The sequence below is a fragment of the Vombatus ursinus genome, unplaced genomic scaffold, assembly GCF_900497805.2.
Source record: "Vombatus ursinus unplaced genomic scaffold, bare-nosed wombat genome assembly UNPS02009918.1, whole genome shotgun sequence".
Taxonomy (NCBI): Eukaryota; Metazoa; Chordata; class Mammalia; order Diprotodontia; family Vombatidae; genus Vombatus; species Vombatus ursinus.
The window spans coordinates 3,476,839-3,493,722 of record NW_020949696.1 but is presented as its reverse complement, the minus strand read 5'-3'; the positions used below and the strand labels follow the sequence as shown (position 1 = coordinate 3,493,722).

At 46.5% G+C, this 16,884-nt stretch overlaps 1 protein-coding gene across 5 annotated transcripts in view; it reads left to right on the top strand.

The window, feature by feature from the left end:
- Positions 1-11,595, top strand: part of REXO1 (RNA exonuclease 1 homolog) — a 118,917-nt gene extending 107,322 nt beyond the window's left edge. For 4 of the 5 annotated variants that reach the window (XM_027853079.1, XM_027853076.1, XM_027853078.1 and 1 more), the window contains 5 exons: positions 2,792-2,902; positions 4,112-4,227; positions 5,338-5,476; positions 8,448-8,568; positions 9,079-9,287. In XM_027853079.1, the coding sequence (XP_027708880.1) occupies positions 2,792-2,902; positions 4,112-4,227; positions 5,338-5,476; positions 8,448-8,568; positions 9,079-9,167 (576 nt within the window). In that variant the 3' untranslated portion in view covers positions 9,168-9,287. Of the gene's footprint in view, positions 1-2,791; positions 2,903-4,111; positions 4,228-5,337; positions 5,477-8,447; positions 8,569-9,078; positions 9,613-9,768 lie in introns of those variants that run through there. The other variant, XR_003568342.1, reaches the window with a different exon arrangement.
- Positions 11,596-16,884: the final 5,289 nt, after the last annotated feature.

Sequence of the window (16,884 nt, the reverse complement as noted above, 5' to 3'; positions counted from 1 at the left end):
CTCCCACTGGGCGTTACTCGGCACCAGAGGCTGGAGCTCACGCTGTTTCGCAGAAGCCATTTCAAAGTCTCAGAAGCTGTCCTGCTGCAGACTATACAAATGGTCCCTCCGGCTTTGTGTGGACCTTCATGGAGGGGGGTTCTCCGTCTCTGGAGCAGGTGAACAGCAGCTGGTGTGGCTCTCCAGGAGCACTCCTTCCATGGTCCCTGGAGGATCTCACATCTGGGTAGTCGAAGAGTCCATCATGGCTGGAAGAGGGTTGGGACAGCTGGGGAGGAGCGAGCTGAATGCAGTGACTTGAGCTCAACTGGACACAGCATTGTTTCTCGGCTTTAAGAGTAGGCTTCCATTTGTCCTTCAGTGCATATCGATTTTTCATTTCATGGTTTTGGTGGGTTCAGTACTCATAAGACCCGTTTGCCACCACTTTGCTTCCCCTTGCAATGCCCTGTGGTTGGTCTCTAGGCTGTTAGTCTTTCTCCTGCCCAAGTCTAGAGAATCCTGGGCTGAAAGACAGCCTGTTCCATTTTGCGGTAGCTCTAATTGTTAATTTTCAAGGCTGCCCCTCCATCTCCCTGATTGCTTCAGCTCATCTTCAGTTGGGATGACCTCTAGCCCCCTCCCCATCCTGGTCATGTTCCCCTGAATATTCCCAGTTTGTTAGTTTCTATCTAAAATGTATTTTCAGAATAGAATATTGCAGATGGGATCTGACCAGGGCAGAGGAGAACAGAATTATTGTCTTCCTGGACAATATCACAAAACAGACCCTCTGTGTCCTGTAGAAACTGGAATTTTTGGTATTAAAAGTATTGAAATTTCTAAGAAAAAAGATCTGCCATTTAAAAATGTTCAGTGCTGTGTGCTCAGCAGCTACCTAACTTGCCTGTTTCTAGTCCCAGCCCCTGCATGATGATTCATGGGACCTAGAGGAAAGCATTGGCTGCGCTCCCCTGAATATGCCCAATCTGATCTGATCTTGGAAGCAGAGTGTATCCCAGTCTGTACTTGGATTGTACTTGGATTGTACTTGGATGGGAGATTACCTAGGAATACCCATTGCTGTAGGCTTTGGTGCAGCTAGGTGGCCCTCGTATTGGGCTTAGAGTCAGAAAGAACTGAATTCAAATCCAGCTTTTATCTACTTATCATCTCTGTGACCCTGAACAAGTCACTTAACCCCTCTGGGTGGTTCCTCATATATAAAGGGAAAGGCTTTGACTGGATGGTCTCTAAGCCCCTTTCCAATTCTGCTATGATTCTGTGACCACATAGCTGAAACTTTCGGGGAGGGGATGAGGGGATTTACAAAAGATATGCCCTTCCCCCACCTCATTCAAGCTTTCCTACCATCCAGGATAGTGTTGTTTTTGGTTCTGGGAATAAGAGTTCACACAGATCATATCTTGTTGATCAACGTAAGCATTCCCATTGTTCGGTCATCCTTTAGAAAGTATTATAGGTAAGAAGGCCATTGAGCCACGCCCGGCATGGGCTTCTCGTGTTGCCGCATTCTTAGGCAGGCCTCCGAGGACCAGGTTTCAGCATCTGCCTGACGAGCCAGCCAGGCTGTTGAGCTGCTTCGCTTCATGAACCATGTCCAGCTTGGGCAGGGGTCTCCTCTTTAGATGGTGTAGTGGCTTGTCAGTCACTCAGGCCACATGCCCTGAGGAAGGGCCCGTCATATGCCAGAAACAGGAAGTACACAGTCAGAAATACAGTTAGTCCCTGTCCTCCTCGAGCTAGTGAAGAAAGTCCTCTCCTAAAGCAAGTCTGCAGCTTAAAGTCTGCGAGCTGCCTCGGGCCTTGACTGGTGAAGAGGCTGTGTCAGAGGCAGGATTCTGAGCCTTCTGGCCTCTGCCATGCTGCCTGCCTCCACGTCAGTGTGCACAGAACACATGCCAGGAAAATAGAAAGTCATTTATGCAGGGAGGAAAGGTGTGAGGAGTGGGGGCTTTAGATGGAAAGTGCTTCTTGAGCTGAGTCTTAAAGGAGATGATGGATTCTATGAGGTGGAGGTAGGGGGGGTGTGTGTGTACACATACATATGCATGTATCTACACAAGTTCACACATGCATACTGTATGTCGCGCTGTGCTAGGTTCTCACTGAATACCGTAAAGCATTGTCCAGGTGTCCAAGCTGGGAGGGCCCTTAGAGCCTGAGCTGGCGGAGCTTGAGTTCTGTGCATCAGACGGGATTAGGAGAGAAGTGGATTTGGATCTTGGTTCTAATCTGACCATAAGTGTGACTGTAAGCATGTTAACCTTCCTGAGCTTCCTTTTTCCAGTTTGTAAAATTGGGAGGTAATATTACTTGCACTGCCTGGCTCGCAGGGTTTTGGTAAGAAAGTGCTTTGTTAAACCATAAATCACTTAGACATGTGAAGTTCTGCCTTTACTTGGAGGTACCTTAGAGCAGAGATGTCAGACATGAAGCCCACAATACTCCCTAAATCAGATTAAAATGTCCTTTGGGAAATAATTAACAAAATTAGCTACAGTGAAGCACAGGTAATGTTACTATGTGGTTTTCTAAGTTGGTATATAGCCTCAGGAGTCCTTATGTGGGTTGGTGGCCCCATTTCTACTTGAGTTTGACCCGGATGCTTTAGGGTGCAGACCTCTGAATGTCAGAGCCAGGAGGCCCTAAGAGACAGTTCATCTGCCTCAGCTTCCTCATTGGCCCCAGCTGATGTCAGGCTGTTTTACTTATTTGCAGACCATTGACTTTTAACAGCCTTTTCCAGAAGAAAGGTCTTTACCTTAGTGCCTCTCTGTTTCCCTTATAGCAACATGTGCAAGATGGTCGCAAAGATAACCTTGAAGGGTTCGTGAAAACCTTTGAAAAACTTCCCTCTTCAGATGGGTATCCAGGAATATATGCCCTCGATTGTGAGATGGTAAGGCCTTGGGTATGTGGCTGGTGTTGCCCTATTCCACAGCTGTTGGCACCGTGCATTGCCCGTGTTTCCTTGGTGAAGCCAGTATCACCTGGCCTAGCTTACTGTCTTGTCCTGTCCTATCCATCCTCTGCTACACCAAGGACCAGCAGTGTCCTTCAAACAGGGCTACATGGCCTCTGGACCTCAGCAGACTTCAGCCAGCCTTGGGGGTAATATGAGGAGGATTGGTTACTGCCTGGGGTTCAGAGTTTAATTTTCTTTCTGGTAAGTTGCCATGAAGCCCCTGAATGTTTCAGGATAAAGAAAAGGCAAGGAGCAATGAGTGATAGTTAATCAGTATTTAAATTTGAAATGATTTTGGGTGATATGACACAGCCCCAAATTTGTTACTGTTACTTCAGAACTTTTGGAGTCTTTCAGGATTTTTTTATTTCTTATTCTACCTCTCTTTTCTTTCTTACCTCTTCTTTCAGTCTTTTTCCTATGGATATCTCTCCCTCTGCATTTCTTTCCCTCCTGTATCTGCCTTATTCCTTTCTCTGGCCACCCCCACATCCTAGTCTTCCTTAACTTTGGCATTAAAGTACATTTTTAAAAAATTGATTGCTTCTATTAAACAAAAAGTTATGTTTCTTGATCTCCATTGACAGTGATCAGAATTCATAATACTAATATTCTCCCCTCAGGGTTCACTGGCTCCCTTTGAAGGATAGGTTTTGCTGTTTGAGTGTGAGATCCCTCCACTTCTGGGGTCAAAGCCCTTGATTTGTTGTCTTTAAATTGTGTGTAGCCCTCACTTCGTTCCAATTTTGGGTCACAGTGGCTCTCCATAGAGAAAAGTTTCTCTCACCCCTGCTTTAAACTTTGGCTGGCATAATCCATCACTGAAAAATTGGGGCCATTTCTGCTTTATCATTACATATAAGTGGTTCAAGATACATCCTGGGAATCTGCTACATTGATTCCCTTTCCTTTGATTAAGGAAAAGTCTTTATTGGGATTGGGGATAAGTTAGGAGCAAAGGGGAGCAAAGAGGCCAGCTGCCTGACCAGGAACCTCTGTGCTTTCTCTAAGCTTTTGCATTGAAGAGTCTCTTATTATAAAATATGGTGAAAACCTGAATCATAAGAAGTTGTTTATACACCTGACTTGTATGGAAAGGAATCAACACATTCGAACCCTTCTCTATGTTTGCCTCCCTTTTAGTGTTACACCAAGCAAGGCCTGGAGCTGACGAGAATAACCGTGATCAACTCTGATTTGAAAGTTGTCTATGACACATTTGTGAAACCAGACAACAAAGTTGTGGATTACAACACCAGGTGAGTGAGGATTTTTGCCTGCCGTTTCAGCGGTGCTCTGTGCAGACAGAATCAGCTTGGTCTCTTCTTGCTCAGTTGGAGTTTTTGTCCTTTTGGATTCTCTGCCAGTTTCGCTCGTGGGGAAGCACAGGTCTCTTTGGGGGCAGTATAGGCTTTTCCCATACCAATCTCATTCTTTTCACATTTATCTTCTCCCTTTAGAAAGACAATGGCTCCCTGTTTGTTGTCTGGGTCATTAATTCCCTACTTTCTGAGACCCACTGCCATCTGACCCTAGGCCCCCTGTTTAAACTTTTTCCTGGTCTGGACGAATTCATTTTCGCCAACACATATGTCTTGCTCATCCCCCATCCCGTCATTGTGAACCCCTGACATGGAATGCCTTTCATTCTCCTTTTGACCTCTCAAAAGCCAGTTGATCCTCAAAGGTTTAACTCTAGTCCTTTCCTCTCTGTGAAACCTTTCTTTACCTTGTTAGCCCCTCTCCTCTCTTTCCATCTTCACTGAATTCTCATTGACTCTCCTGAGACAGTTCAGCTCTTAATTCCTGTCTGACCATGCCATAGAAGTTAGGAGGTAAGCCTCTTCAAGGCTGCTACCGGGGTCATGATTGGGTTCAGCAAGTATGTAGTAAGTGCCTGCTGCATGCAAAGCCCTGTGCTGAGTGCTAGGGTTACAAAGAGAATACAGGACATGGCCCAATCCTCAAGGAGCTTATTTCTTTCTGGGGATGAGGTGGAAAGGAATAGTGAGGCATGCAGACAAGTATGCTCACACAGAGTGGAATGTGATACCAGGCACTATGGTATGGCAAGTTGGTGGAAGAGCTCCCTCTCTTCCACTAAGATGGCATCTGAACTGGGCCTAAAAGAGGTGGGAGGTCATGTAAGGCCTGGCACAAGGTTGGCAGAAGCCCAGAAATGGGAACTGCTAAAAAGAGGACAAGCAGCTATCCACTTGGGCTGGACTGTAGGCTGGGTGAAAGTGTCTGTATCTGGTGGCATCTTGATGCCTGCTTGGAACCCCCTCCAGCTCTGGTTAATGGGAAGTTTTCTGAGATCCATTCCTTTCAAAGACTGATGACCTCTCTGTTTCTACCTCTCCATGCAGGTTTTCTGGGGTGACAGAAGAAGACCTGCAGAATGCGTGTATAACCCTTCGGGATGTCCAGGCAGTATTGTTGAACATGTTCAGTTCAGACACCATCTTGATAGGACACAGCTTAGAAAGTGACTTATTTGCTCTCAAGGTAGGAGTCTGCGCCTTCCTTCTTCTCCCCACTCTACCCCATGCACCACACCCTCAGCAGCTACTTGGATTGGTTTTTTTAAAGGAAAAGACCTGTGACTGAGCTCGGATTGCTGCCTTCCTTCATGTGGAGGCTCTTTGGAGAGAAGATTAGGCATTTCTCCTTTAGGGTGGGGGAGAGGATATTTCACCTGGAGAACAGACAAAAAAAAAGGCTCGGGGCACAGTCACTGCCTTCAACTCTATCTGAAGGGCCATCATAGGTAGAGGGAGGAGACTTGTTCTGTGTAGCTCCCCAGGCTAGAGCCAGGACCCAGGGAAAGGGGAGAGCAGGTCAGTGGGAGGGTTAGGTGGCTAACTTCAGCTCAGGATAAGAAAGAAATTCCTTTTGCTGTTTGATCCTCAGTGGATGGCTTGGGCTGCCCTGGGAGGTGGTCAGGTCCTCACATCAGGATGTGTTCAGTCCAGGCCTGGATACCCACCTATAAGGTACAGTTGCCTTAGGCAAGTCAGCCCCCAGGTCTTTTCAAATTCTCTGGGAGCAGTTTTGGGAGATGAAGCTAGTAACCAAGCCAGGAGAATCCCAGGGATGTTGAGGCTTCCTTTCACTCTAGGTTCCCCGGGAACTCTACCACCAGCTTGGTAAAGTTACCATAGCCAGACTGCAAAGCCTGCAAGGAAATTGATTTCCACTCTCTCTAATCAGGAACAGAAACCCTATTAGTAAGGAATCTAGCCATTTGTCTTGCTGTTGTTGTCTGGAACCTAGCTTTGGACCCAGGTAGACCTGGGAGGCGGGGAAATAACCTGAAGTTGTGAAGCAGGAAATAGAGATAACGAAATATAGATGTGGATATAGAGATAGACAGCAGTCTCCTTGGCTCTCATATCCCTCCTGTCCTTGCATGTGTGTGTGCACATGTGTATGTATATGCATATACACACGTGTGTGTAAGTCTGGAAAGGTAGGTTGGGACCAGGTTGGTGAAAGGATTTAAATTCAAACAGAAGAATTTCTATTTAATCTTAGAGGTACTAGAGAATCATTGGAGTTTGTTGAACAGGAAAATGACATAGGGAGAACTGAGCTTTGGGGCAGCTGTGTGGCAGATGGAGTGGAGAAGGAAGAAACTTAAGACTGTTACAGAAGTCTAGTCCAGAAGTGGCAAGGCCCTGGCCTGAGGTAGGGGAGCGGGTAAGTGATGTTGTAGGAATAGAGGCAAGCAGGCATGCCAACTGGCTGTGGGCAGTGAGGGGGATCTAGGTGACTGAAAAGCTAAGGGAACCCTGGGCAAAACTAGGGAAGCTTGGAGGACAAGTGGGCTTAGAGGGAAAATAGAATCCTCTTTCTGACACGTTGGATCTGAGAGTGGCTGTGGGGTATCCACCTTGAAATGGCCCATAGTCACCAGGTGGTAGGACTCCTGGGGCTCAGGAGGGAGACTGGGACTGTTTCGGTGAGCTACCCAAACCAAAGGAGGCAGCTGATTCGGATGGTGGGCCTGGCACAGTGCTAATCAACGTTTACAAAAATGGTTTTTGAAACTTGTACAGAAAACTTAATAGGAAACTGTAGTAACTGATTGGTTCGTACTGCAGCTACTTAACTCCAACCTTAGGCAAGTGAAGCTCAGGTCTGAAACTCAGTTTCTTCTGTAAAATGAAGATAATGTGCTACTCCACTCATGATTCGTTGTGAGGATAGCCCTGCATAGTTGACGGAGGGAAGTGCTGCATTCAAAATCTGGTCTTGCTACTTCTTCCCAGTGTAACCTTTGTTATTTAATATCCCTGGGCCTCAGTTTCCTTATTGGTACATTGTAGGAATTGGACTAGATGATCTCTAAGGCCCCTTCTAGCTCTAAATCCTTCAGTCTCCTCATAGGACCTCTCAGGGATATTGTGAGCCCTCTAAAGCACTTTAGAAATGGGAGTTTGGCTCTGCTGCTTGAAGGTGAAGCTTCAGGCTTCTTTCTCCCTGGAGGATGTGAGAAGTTGGATTTTTCCTTTATCCTTTTCCACCTGTCCCCACTAGAGTTCATTCTCTATTTCCTTGGAGTGATGCAGTCCTCCCTCCTCCTCCACCAATGGCTTCATGGTTTTCCACATCAAATCTGCAGGCTGTTAGCCCAAAGCTCCAGTCAGCCACCTGGGCAGAGCAATGCATTGAGATTAAGACATGCCAGTCTCATTTGGTGTAAACAAACAGAAAAAGACAAACTAATGCTTTGCCTTCTAAAGAACCTGACTGAGTTAGCTCTCTGGTTGGCATCTGGTCCAGTTTATCTTAGTTTAATGTGTTCCACCCTTCAGGAAAAAGAACAGTGGAATGCTTGTGTGCGTGTGGTGGTGGTGGTGTTTTTCAAAGTTCTTTCAGCTCTTACTAAAGAGCTTACCCCCTGCTGCCGTTGGAGGCTATTTGGGTTCTCCGTGGAGTGTGGACATCATTAAAGAGGGAGGGTTTCTGAGGAGAGCTGGTAGTTGACAAAGAGCAGGCCTCTGTGGGTGGCTGGGGCCTGTGGACTTGTTGCTCCTCAAATTGGCTCCTTCAGGAACTGGTTTGGTGGGAGCTTTGTCTGGTGTGTTATTTCAGAAGGGCCTGTGGGAGATTGCACATTGGAACTGGGCTCACCCAGGTGAATGGGACTAAATCCCTGAGTCAGGAACAGAGCCTGAGGGGGTAGCCAGGTGGCGCAGTGGATAGAGCTCCGTCCTTGGAGTCAGGAGGACCCGAGTTCAAATCTGGCTTCAGACACTTGACACTTACTAGCTGTGTGACTCTGGGCAAGTCACTTAACCCCGATTGCCTCACCGAAAAAAAAAAATTTTTTTTTAAAAATGAAGAAGAAAAGAAAAGAAATGACAAGGAATAGAGCCTGAGAGCCGACCCAGGCACTAGAATACATAGATACAGATGGGTACGTGCACAGTCACTTACAACTTTATTCCTTTTCCCTCTCTCTTTCCTTTAGCTTATTCACACCACAGTAGTGGACACATCAGTGGTCTTCCCTCACCGCCTCGGACTCCCCTACAAGAGGGCACTGCGGACGCTGATGGCCGACTACCTCAAGCGTATTATCCAGGACAATGGTGAGTTTTCTCACTGTTTTCCTTCTCCTTTCCTGCCTCTGGAACCAGCCGAGCAGTATGGCCTAGTCATTAGATGGCCACCCCTGCTAGCACCAGGGAGTCATAGGACTGGGTATCAAATCTTGATTCTGTGACCTGTGTGACATTGAGCAAATCACTCAACCCTTCCTGGGTAGGACCAGATTTTTCCATCTATAAAATCATACGGTCAGACTGGATCTCAAAAGCCCCTCTCTTCTGCCTCTAAATCACATCATCTCTTTTTTTTCTGTAAATAGTTGAAAGCTAATTTGGGTGACATTAGGTCTTGGCTAGTCTAGTTGGGATGTCCAGGGGCCATCGTGAAATTGTTCTGCTGCTGACAGTTGTGTGGCCCTGGCTAGGGCCCTCCCCTCTCTGGGCTTACTGGTGATCTCCACTGTCCTTTCTAGCTCTGATGCTCCATCCATCTGTGTTTGATTTCATGGGCTCTAGTATTCACTGACCTCCCTCTCTCCTCTCTCCCCATAGTGGAAGGCCATGATTCAAGTGAAGATGCCAGTTCTTGCATGGAACTGATGATTTGGAAAATCAAAGAAGACTCAAAAGTCAAGCGATGACTCCTCTCTCCCCCCATTCCTTTCCCCTTTCCTCCTTAACCCTCTCTATCTTCATCCCCTCCATCACCACCCCAGTCCCCTCACTTCCTCCAAAGCAGTGCAATAAATCCTCAGAGTTAACACTGTTCACCTTGCAAACAACAAGATCCTCCCCTGCCCACCCCCTACCAGAGCCCCACCCTCCTTCCCTCCCTGCCCCTGCTCCCCCCTTAGCCCCAGCCCAGCAGCATGCTTTACCCTGGCGTGTCTGTGCACTTTGGGGTGCTCGTGGAATCTAAAGACTTGTGCCAGCTCAGCACAAGGGGCTGGGCTCCCTGGCTCCTGTACCTCTTGTCTCCATCAGATGAGCATTTCTGATTCTTGCCTTTCCGGTCCCACAAGGTCATGTTGAGCTGCACACCCAGAACTAGGTCCTAATTCTCTGCCCCAGAGGCAGTTTGATCAGGTCTGCAAAGTACTGTTTCTTTTTACATGATGTTAAGGGGAGGGTGGGTTGGGTGGGCAGGGAAGGGTATGTATAGTTTCCGGGTTTATTTAGGAGGGGGGAATAGGGTTATTATTTTTTATTATTATTTTTATCATTTTTAATTTAAACCTGAAGAATTGCACAGCATCTGTCTGCCTGCCTGTCGCTGCAAGGATCTGGTGCTGCGCCACCCTTGGGGCTGGTGAATGTTTGGAAGAAAATCTGACAGGGCCCTGTCCAGCTCCTGAGGGAAAGAGCAGGATACCAGCAGGATGACATTTCCTAGAGGGCACAGGTCACATTCCCTTGAAGCCAACGTCGAGTGAGGCAGCTCTCCATGATGCTACCCCCTAGCCACTGTCCTTGGGGGAAAGAAGCCACTGGTGTCTTAAACACGTTCGTCCCCTCATGGGACAGGCTGCACTGCTGGAATCCCAAGGAAGGCCTAAGCCCCTGGCTGGTATGGAACTTCTGAGCATGCCACATCCCACCTTCCCCAGGAACCCCAATTCCCTGTCACATGCATAGGGACCTCAGCCTTGTTCTGGGTTTTGTATCTTGGCCCCTTCCCCTGGTTTGTTCCTCTTGGAGAAAAAGCGTCACCTCCCATGGAGGGGGATTGAACAGCATGTCTTTTGGCGCATTCTAGTACTTTGGCCCCTACACTGGGGCCTTTTCCCCTTCTGTGTCTTCATGGAGATGAACCAGCTGTGATCTAGGCATTCCCACCCTGAGCTCTGGGAGTGACCCAGGAGTCCTAGACACAGCTTCAGTTTGCTCAGCTGATGAAAGTGGCCTGGGGTAGCATCCTTGGCCCTTTTCCTGAACATCAGCGTCTGGTGTGGCACTGGAATCAGTGACATGGAAACATCGGCCTGTTCTTTTGTAACTTTTTTTCTTATTTCCACTGAATTTATGGGGTTTGTTTTTATTAAGGGAAATTTCCGCAAGGCTGCATAGGTACTGTTCTCCACTGCCTAGTTTTCTTCCCTTTCCCTCTCAGCTGGAACAAAATAAATGTTTGTATAGATTTCAGCTTTTGTACAGATGTCATTGGTGACTGAATGAACAGGTTAGAATCACATGGCATCAGCTTTCGAATGGCTTCCATGGCCATGGACCATTTGCCATGGGAGAAGGTCCTGGAGTTCAGCCATGTGCTCCCCTTCCAGCACTGAGATAAGAAGAACCCTCTTTTGCCTTAATGATAACCAAGACATGGGAACAGCGTAGGGATCCTGGGGTTTTGTTCGTCTTCTTGTTTGTTTTTTAAGGGAAAAAACAAACAGGATCCACATACTCCAGGAGATTGGCCATGGTCCATCTCTCTGTGTGGCACAACTTGGTGGGGGCATGGAGGACCAGATGAAGCCCTGTGGGCACTGGCTAGCCTGAGGGGCTCAATTCACTCTTTCTCCTTAGGGCCCTGCACAAGGCCCTTGGTCCAGTGTCATCAGTGTTGTTCTTGACAAAAGCCACTACATTCTGGACCAAAGTTGTCCATGCACTTCCTTCCAGCATGGAGCGTATGATTCTAGAGGCTTTTATTGATCCTTTATTCAATTGCTTCCTCTCCCCAGGAGGAGAGATGGATGCAGGTATCGTTCTGTACCATATGTGAAAATGACTGTTTGCCCTCTAAGCAAAACACTGTAAATCTGATCCAGTTTTCCCATTGGCTTGAATTATCTGGAGGGGTATGTGTTCCAAGGTTGGCTGTTTAATGTGCTGGGAGTTACTGTGTGGATGAGGGGATAGAGTCTCTTCATTTAGGAGGGTGGTATCTCAAATCTGTTTCTTTTTCTTTTTCTTTTTTTTTAAGGGAAAATTAGACACTCTCCTCCTTCAGCTCCCACCATGCCACATCCTCTGCCCTGAATCTGTTTTCCCCAGTGACTGTTCTGTATCTCTGATACCAATTTAAAAAAAAAAAAGTAAGGAGAGTAGTAGCTGCCATCATCCTGCTTGTGAACACATGCCCTGGTGGCCTTTTGCGGGGGGTGCTTGGCCTGAAAATGTCATGACTTTGAATCTTCAGGTTATATCCAATGAGATCTGTGGCCTACCTTGTGAATTACAGCCTGGTGGAATTTTATGTGTTGGGTTTTTGGACAACAGAGGGTCTATCCCCCTGTATTTCTAAGCGTCTCCAGTGGCCAGGACCACTGTAAGGGGCCACACCGTTCAAGAAGAACAGAGGAGTTTATTGGTTTTTGTTTTTGTTTTTAAATATAGCCCCTTGCATTTTCTTGTTTCAGGGGCTTTTGATTTCTTCTTAAGTATGAGTGCTGCCTCCACACTTCAGTGGATATAGATCTGACTGTGGCCAAAAAACCCACCATTACCTGGTGGCCAAACTTTTAGCCTCCCTTTAAAGGAAACAAGGGGGTCGGAGCAAGAAAGAAGGTCAACAATAAAATCCTTGTAATGTCTGGAGCTACTGAGTCCCTCTTTCCATGGCTTTTGGGAACCAAATTGATACTTGGAGCTGTTGGACCCTCAGGGTAGTGGTGCCTATAGGGGCTAGCCTCCTGGAAGCATTAAAGAACCAGCTCCCCTCTGGCTTTCTTCTTTCCCAGGAGGCTTAAGTAGACTTTCCTTGATTCACTGTCAGCCCAGGTCTCCAACTGGTCACTTGGGGCCTCAGTGTTCTGCAGGGTGGTCTCTGTCAGAGGTCTCCAGGGCATACAATAAAGAACCAGATCTCCCTACTTTAAAGGTTGATTTGGGTGGTATGGGCCTGCAAAAGCCACTTGGGAAAAGAAGATGAGATGAGTGGTATGTGCCCTCCTCCCCCAGGTTCAAATAGGCTCTAAGCTCAATGCCTTCTGAAGGAGTATTGAATTGGCCATTGACTTAAGCCTGTGACTCCCCTGGGGGGAAGGACACCTTCTTCCTCATAAAACTTGGCCCCCTGGGGGAAATCATTAGCTGGCCCTATGGAGGAGGAGGCCCTCATCTATTCCAGTTGGGAGAGCAGGGGCAGCCAGCTGAGACGTGCTGAACAGTGAGCCCCCTACTCCCTGCCTGCCTTCTTCAGAGGCAAAAGCAGCTGGATGGAAGGGAAGGGAAGCAGGGAGGGGTCAGTCAATGATGCTTGGCTCCTGGATTTCAGCCAGTGGCCAATTGAGAAATTTAGCAGGTCCCTCTCTTCTCAGAGAAGAAACCTTAGCCCCAAAGGGCTCTGCCAGTTTGGGGCCGGGGCCATTGCTGCTAGTGGACTGCTAAAAGGGAAAGAAAATAGTCTTTCTCTTCTTTTTTCAAGTGCCCCACTTTCTCAAGAGCCTTCCTGGCTGGATATTTCTCCTTTATGAATGGACCCAGTGCATCTGGTCCCTTCTCCTATGAGGATTCTTTGAAGCATTTACCTTTCAAAGTTTTTCCAGGCTTTTCTCCTCCCCTCCAACCCCCCTTCTGCCTTGTGTCCTTCCCTTCTTTAATCTCCCTGGGCCTCAGTTTCCCAATTTGTGAAACAAGGGATTTGAACTAGATACTCTCCTAGCTCTCCTTTCTAGCTCTAAATCTTATTCTTCCTCTCTCCCAATTGGATATTAAATTGGGATAGATCAGAGGTCTCAGTGTGCCAGGATGCCCAGAGTCAGAATGGGTAGTCGCCAAGGAGGGGCCCTCATAAGCACGGCTTTGGTGCCCTAGCCTCTGTGATGCATCAGGCACCCACAGGAGAGAGTCCTAAAGCGCTGGGTAGCGTTGGGGACTGTACATAGAGATATTGCAACTGTTAATTTCTTTTTTGTAACTATTATTATTTTTTAATAAAAGGTGCTGAGCTTATTCACAAAACCCCTTGTTTGCTGTGCTTTCTTGATCAGGATGGGCAGGTAAGGGTTGCCGTAGTAACCTGTTAGCTGGCCAGGGACAGTATCTTTTGAGGAGGGAGGGTGGCACTATGGCAGAAAGAGGAAAGTCACAAACCAAAAAATGCTTGCATTTCTGGGGCTAAATAGCACTGTCCTCACAGCAGCCTTGGGAGCTGGGCTAGTGAAGGATTATTGCCCTCGTTTAGTACGTTCAACTTACTCGGGAAAGAAATAAGCATCTCTTAAGTGCCTTTACAGATATTTGATTTGAGTTTCACAACAACCCTGGGAAGTAGGTGCTCTTATCCCCATTTTACAGATGAGGAAACTGGCAGAGAGAGATCAAATGACTTGTCCATGGTCACACAGCTAGTAAGTGTCTAAGGCCAAATTTGAACTCAGATCTTCTTGACTCCAGGCTGAGCTGTCTTCACTGTGCCATGTAGCTGTCAGGCACTGGGAAAGGTCCTGGGGGGAGGAGAAGGAGGATATAAAAATGAAAGTTTCTGTTCTCAAAAAGAGTACATTCTACTGGCAGAAACATGTCCACAGAGAAGCAGATACAAACATCTACACAAAGTAATTTGGGATAAAGGTGGATCAGGAGAAGACTTTGATAGGATCTGGCACCTGAGGGGAGCCTTGGAAGGGAGCTGGGGATTCCAAAAGGCAGAGAATAGGAAAGGTCATTCCGGGCCTGGGGAACAGTGTCTGAAGCTTGGAGGCCAAAGGTGGAATATCTTGTACAGGGAACAGTGAGTAGGCCAGTTAAAGCTAGGCTGAAGTCAGGCTATGAAGAGCTCCAAATGCCGCATCCACTGAATTTGGTTTTTATTCTGGAGATAGTAGGAGCCACTGAAACTTCTTGGGCAAGGAGGTCCGGTGTGATAATGACTTGTGCTTTAGGAATATCAAGTTTGCAATGGTCTGGAAGATGGTTTAGAGGCAAGAAACTGGACTGAACCCACCTTAGAAATATTCATTATTTCTAGGGTCATCCGGGTAGTAGGTGGATGGGCTTCAAACCCAAGTCCTTGCACTCCCAGCACTAGTTCTCTATTTTATATGTTGTGGTGGTGGTGATTCAGTTATGTCCACTCTTCCTGACCCCATTTGGGGTTTTCTTGGTAAAGATACTGGAGTAGTTTGCCATTTCCTTCTCTAGCTCATTTTACAGATGAGGCAACTGAGGCCAACAGGGTTAAGTGATTTATCCAGGGTTACATAACTAGTAGGTATCTGAGGCCAGGTTGGAATTCAGGTTTTCCTAACTCCAGTCCTGGCCTGGTATTCTATCCATTGCTGCGCCACCTAGCTGCCCTATCATACATACTTCCTGTCATACCCCAGGGTACAATGCCAGCCAGGTTCAAGAGTCTAGGCCAATATGGCCCCCCAGCCCTTTTTGGTATGAGGAGTATCTCAGCCACTTTTATGGACCCTGATGTGATGATAGCAGTTATTAAGCCAGTAATGTTTTTATGTGATTTTGTAGATGATTGGTTTTTACATTAGATGTGTGACCTCTGAGACAAAATTTTTCCTGTTAGGCACAATTGAAGCATGAACAAAATAAAACCATTGATGTTACAGTTGTTTACTGGAGTTCAGTGGAAATTAAAATGGCAGTGTTCAGTGCTGCAATGACTTTGGGGTCCACGTACTATAGTAGAAAGAGCATTGTACTTGGAGTCAGGAAGACTTGGGTTTAAATCCTGTCTCAGACATTTACTAGCCATATGATCTTGGGCAAGTTACTGAATCTTGACACTTCCTTTCTTTATCTGTAGAATGGGCATGATTGTATATATATAACCTATATAAAAATTACTTACCATTTAGGGAGGGGGAGGGAAGGAAGGGAGGGAGAAAAATTTGGAATTCAAAATTTTAAAAAAAGGATGTTAGAAAATTGTATTTACATGTAATTGGAAAAAAAATACTATTTTCTTAAAGTATCTGTAAAAGGGAGATTATAATACCTATGTGGTAGGATTGTTATGAGAATCAAATTAGGTAATGTAGGCAAAGACTGAATAAATGAGAGCTATAAAACCTGTCCTCTGACCTGAACAGTGAAGGGGAATCTGACTAGAACATTTTCTGGTGCTCTAACTCTTAAAGCAGGACCCAGGGGAGAGATCCTTGGCAAGGACTTAGAACATCTGAGTTCAAGACCTCGCTCTGTCGCAGACTTGCTCTGACTTTGGGCAAAGTCACTTCCCATCCTCAGTTTTCTCCTTTGTAAAAGGGGAATAATGGTGTCCTCAGGAGGATCGGCAACAATAAACATCACGAGTAAGATGGGGTGCTATAAAGAACATGTAGTACAAACACTAGAATGTTGTTACTTTGGTCCAACTCAATTCCCACCCATGATACACAGTGTGAGCCTGTGGTCAGCTTGTAGATGACTGGGATGGAGGATATAGGAAACCCTGAGCCAGTTCTGGGTCAGTGTCCAAGTCTGGATTCAACTTTCACATCTCAAATCTGTCCCCTTTCTGTCTACCCAGTACTGCTCTGCTCCAGGTCCTCATCACCTCTCACCTGGACTATTGTAATATGCTTTCTCTGCTTCAAGTCTCTCCCCTTTTTAACTCACTTATCCTCCACACAGCCTAAAGTGGTCGCTCCCTATGTTAAAGTAAACTTCAATGGCTCCACATTGCCTCACATTCAAATACAAACTCTTGTTTGGTATTTAAATCCATCCATAATTTGGCTCTAACCTTCCTCTCCAGGCTTACTTCAGATTCTGCCCTTTCACATCTCGGCACCAAACCCAAACTGATCTTGCTGTCCACACCTCTGCCTCTTACAAGACCTTTCGTTGTTTGTTCAGTCATGTTCAACTCTTCATGAACCCATAGACCATAGCATGCCAGGCTGTAATATCCTCCACTGTCTCTGAAGTCTGTCCAAGCTCATGTTTGTTGCTTCTATGAACTATGGCCTATCCCGTCTCTTCCTCTGCTGTCCCCTTCTCCTTTTGGCTTCAGTCTTTTCCAGCATCAGGGTCTTTTCCAATGAGTCCCATCTTTTCATTATGTGGCCAAAGTATTTATGCTTCAGCTTCAATATATGACCTTCCAGTGAATAGTCTGAATTAATTTCTTGACTGATTTGATCTCCTTGTTGTTCAGGGGACTCTCAAAAGTCTTCTCCAGCACCACCATTTGAAAGCATCAGTTCTTCAGTGCTCGGTTTGCCTTATAGTCTAACTCTCACAGCCATACATTGCTACTGACTATACAGATCTCAGTCAGCAAAGTAATACCTCTGCTTTTTAGTAAGCTGTACAGATTTGTCACTGCTTTCCTTCAAGGAAGCAAGTGTCTTTTAATTTCAGGGCTGCAGTTGTTGTGTGCAGTCATCTTTGAGTCCAAGAATATAAAATCTGACACTGCTTCCATTTCTTCTCCCTCTGTTT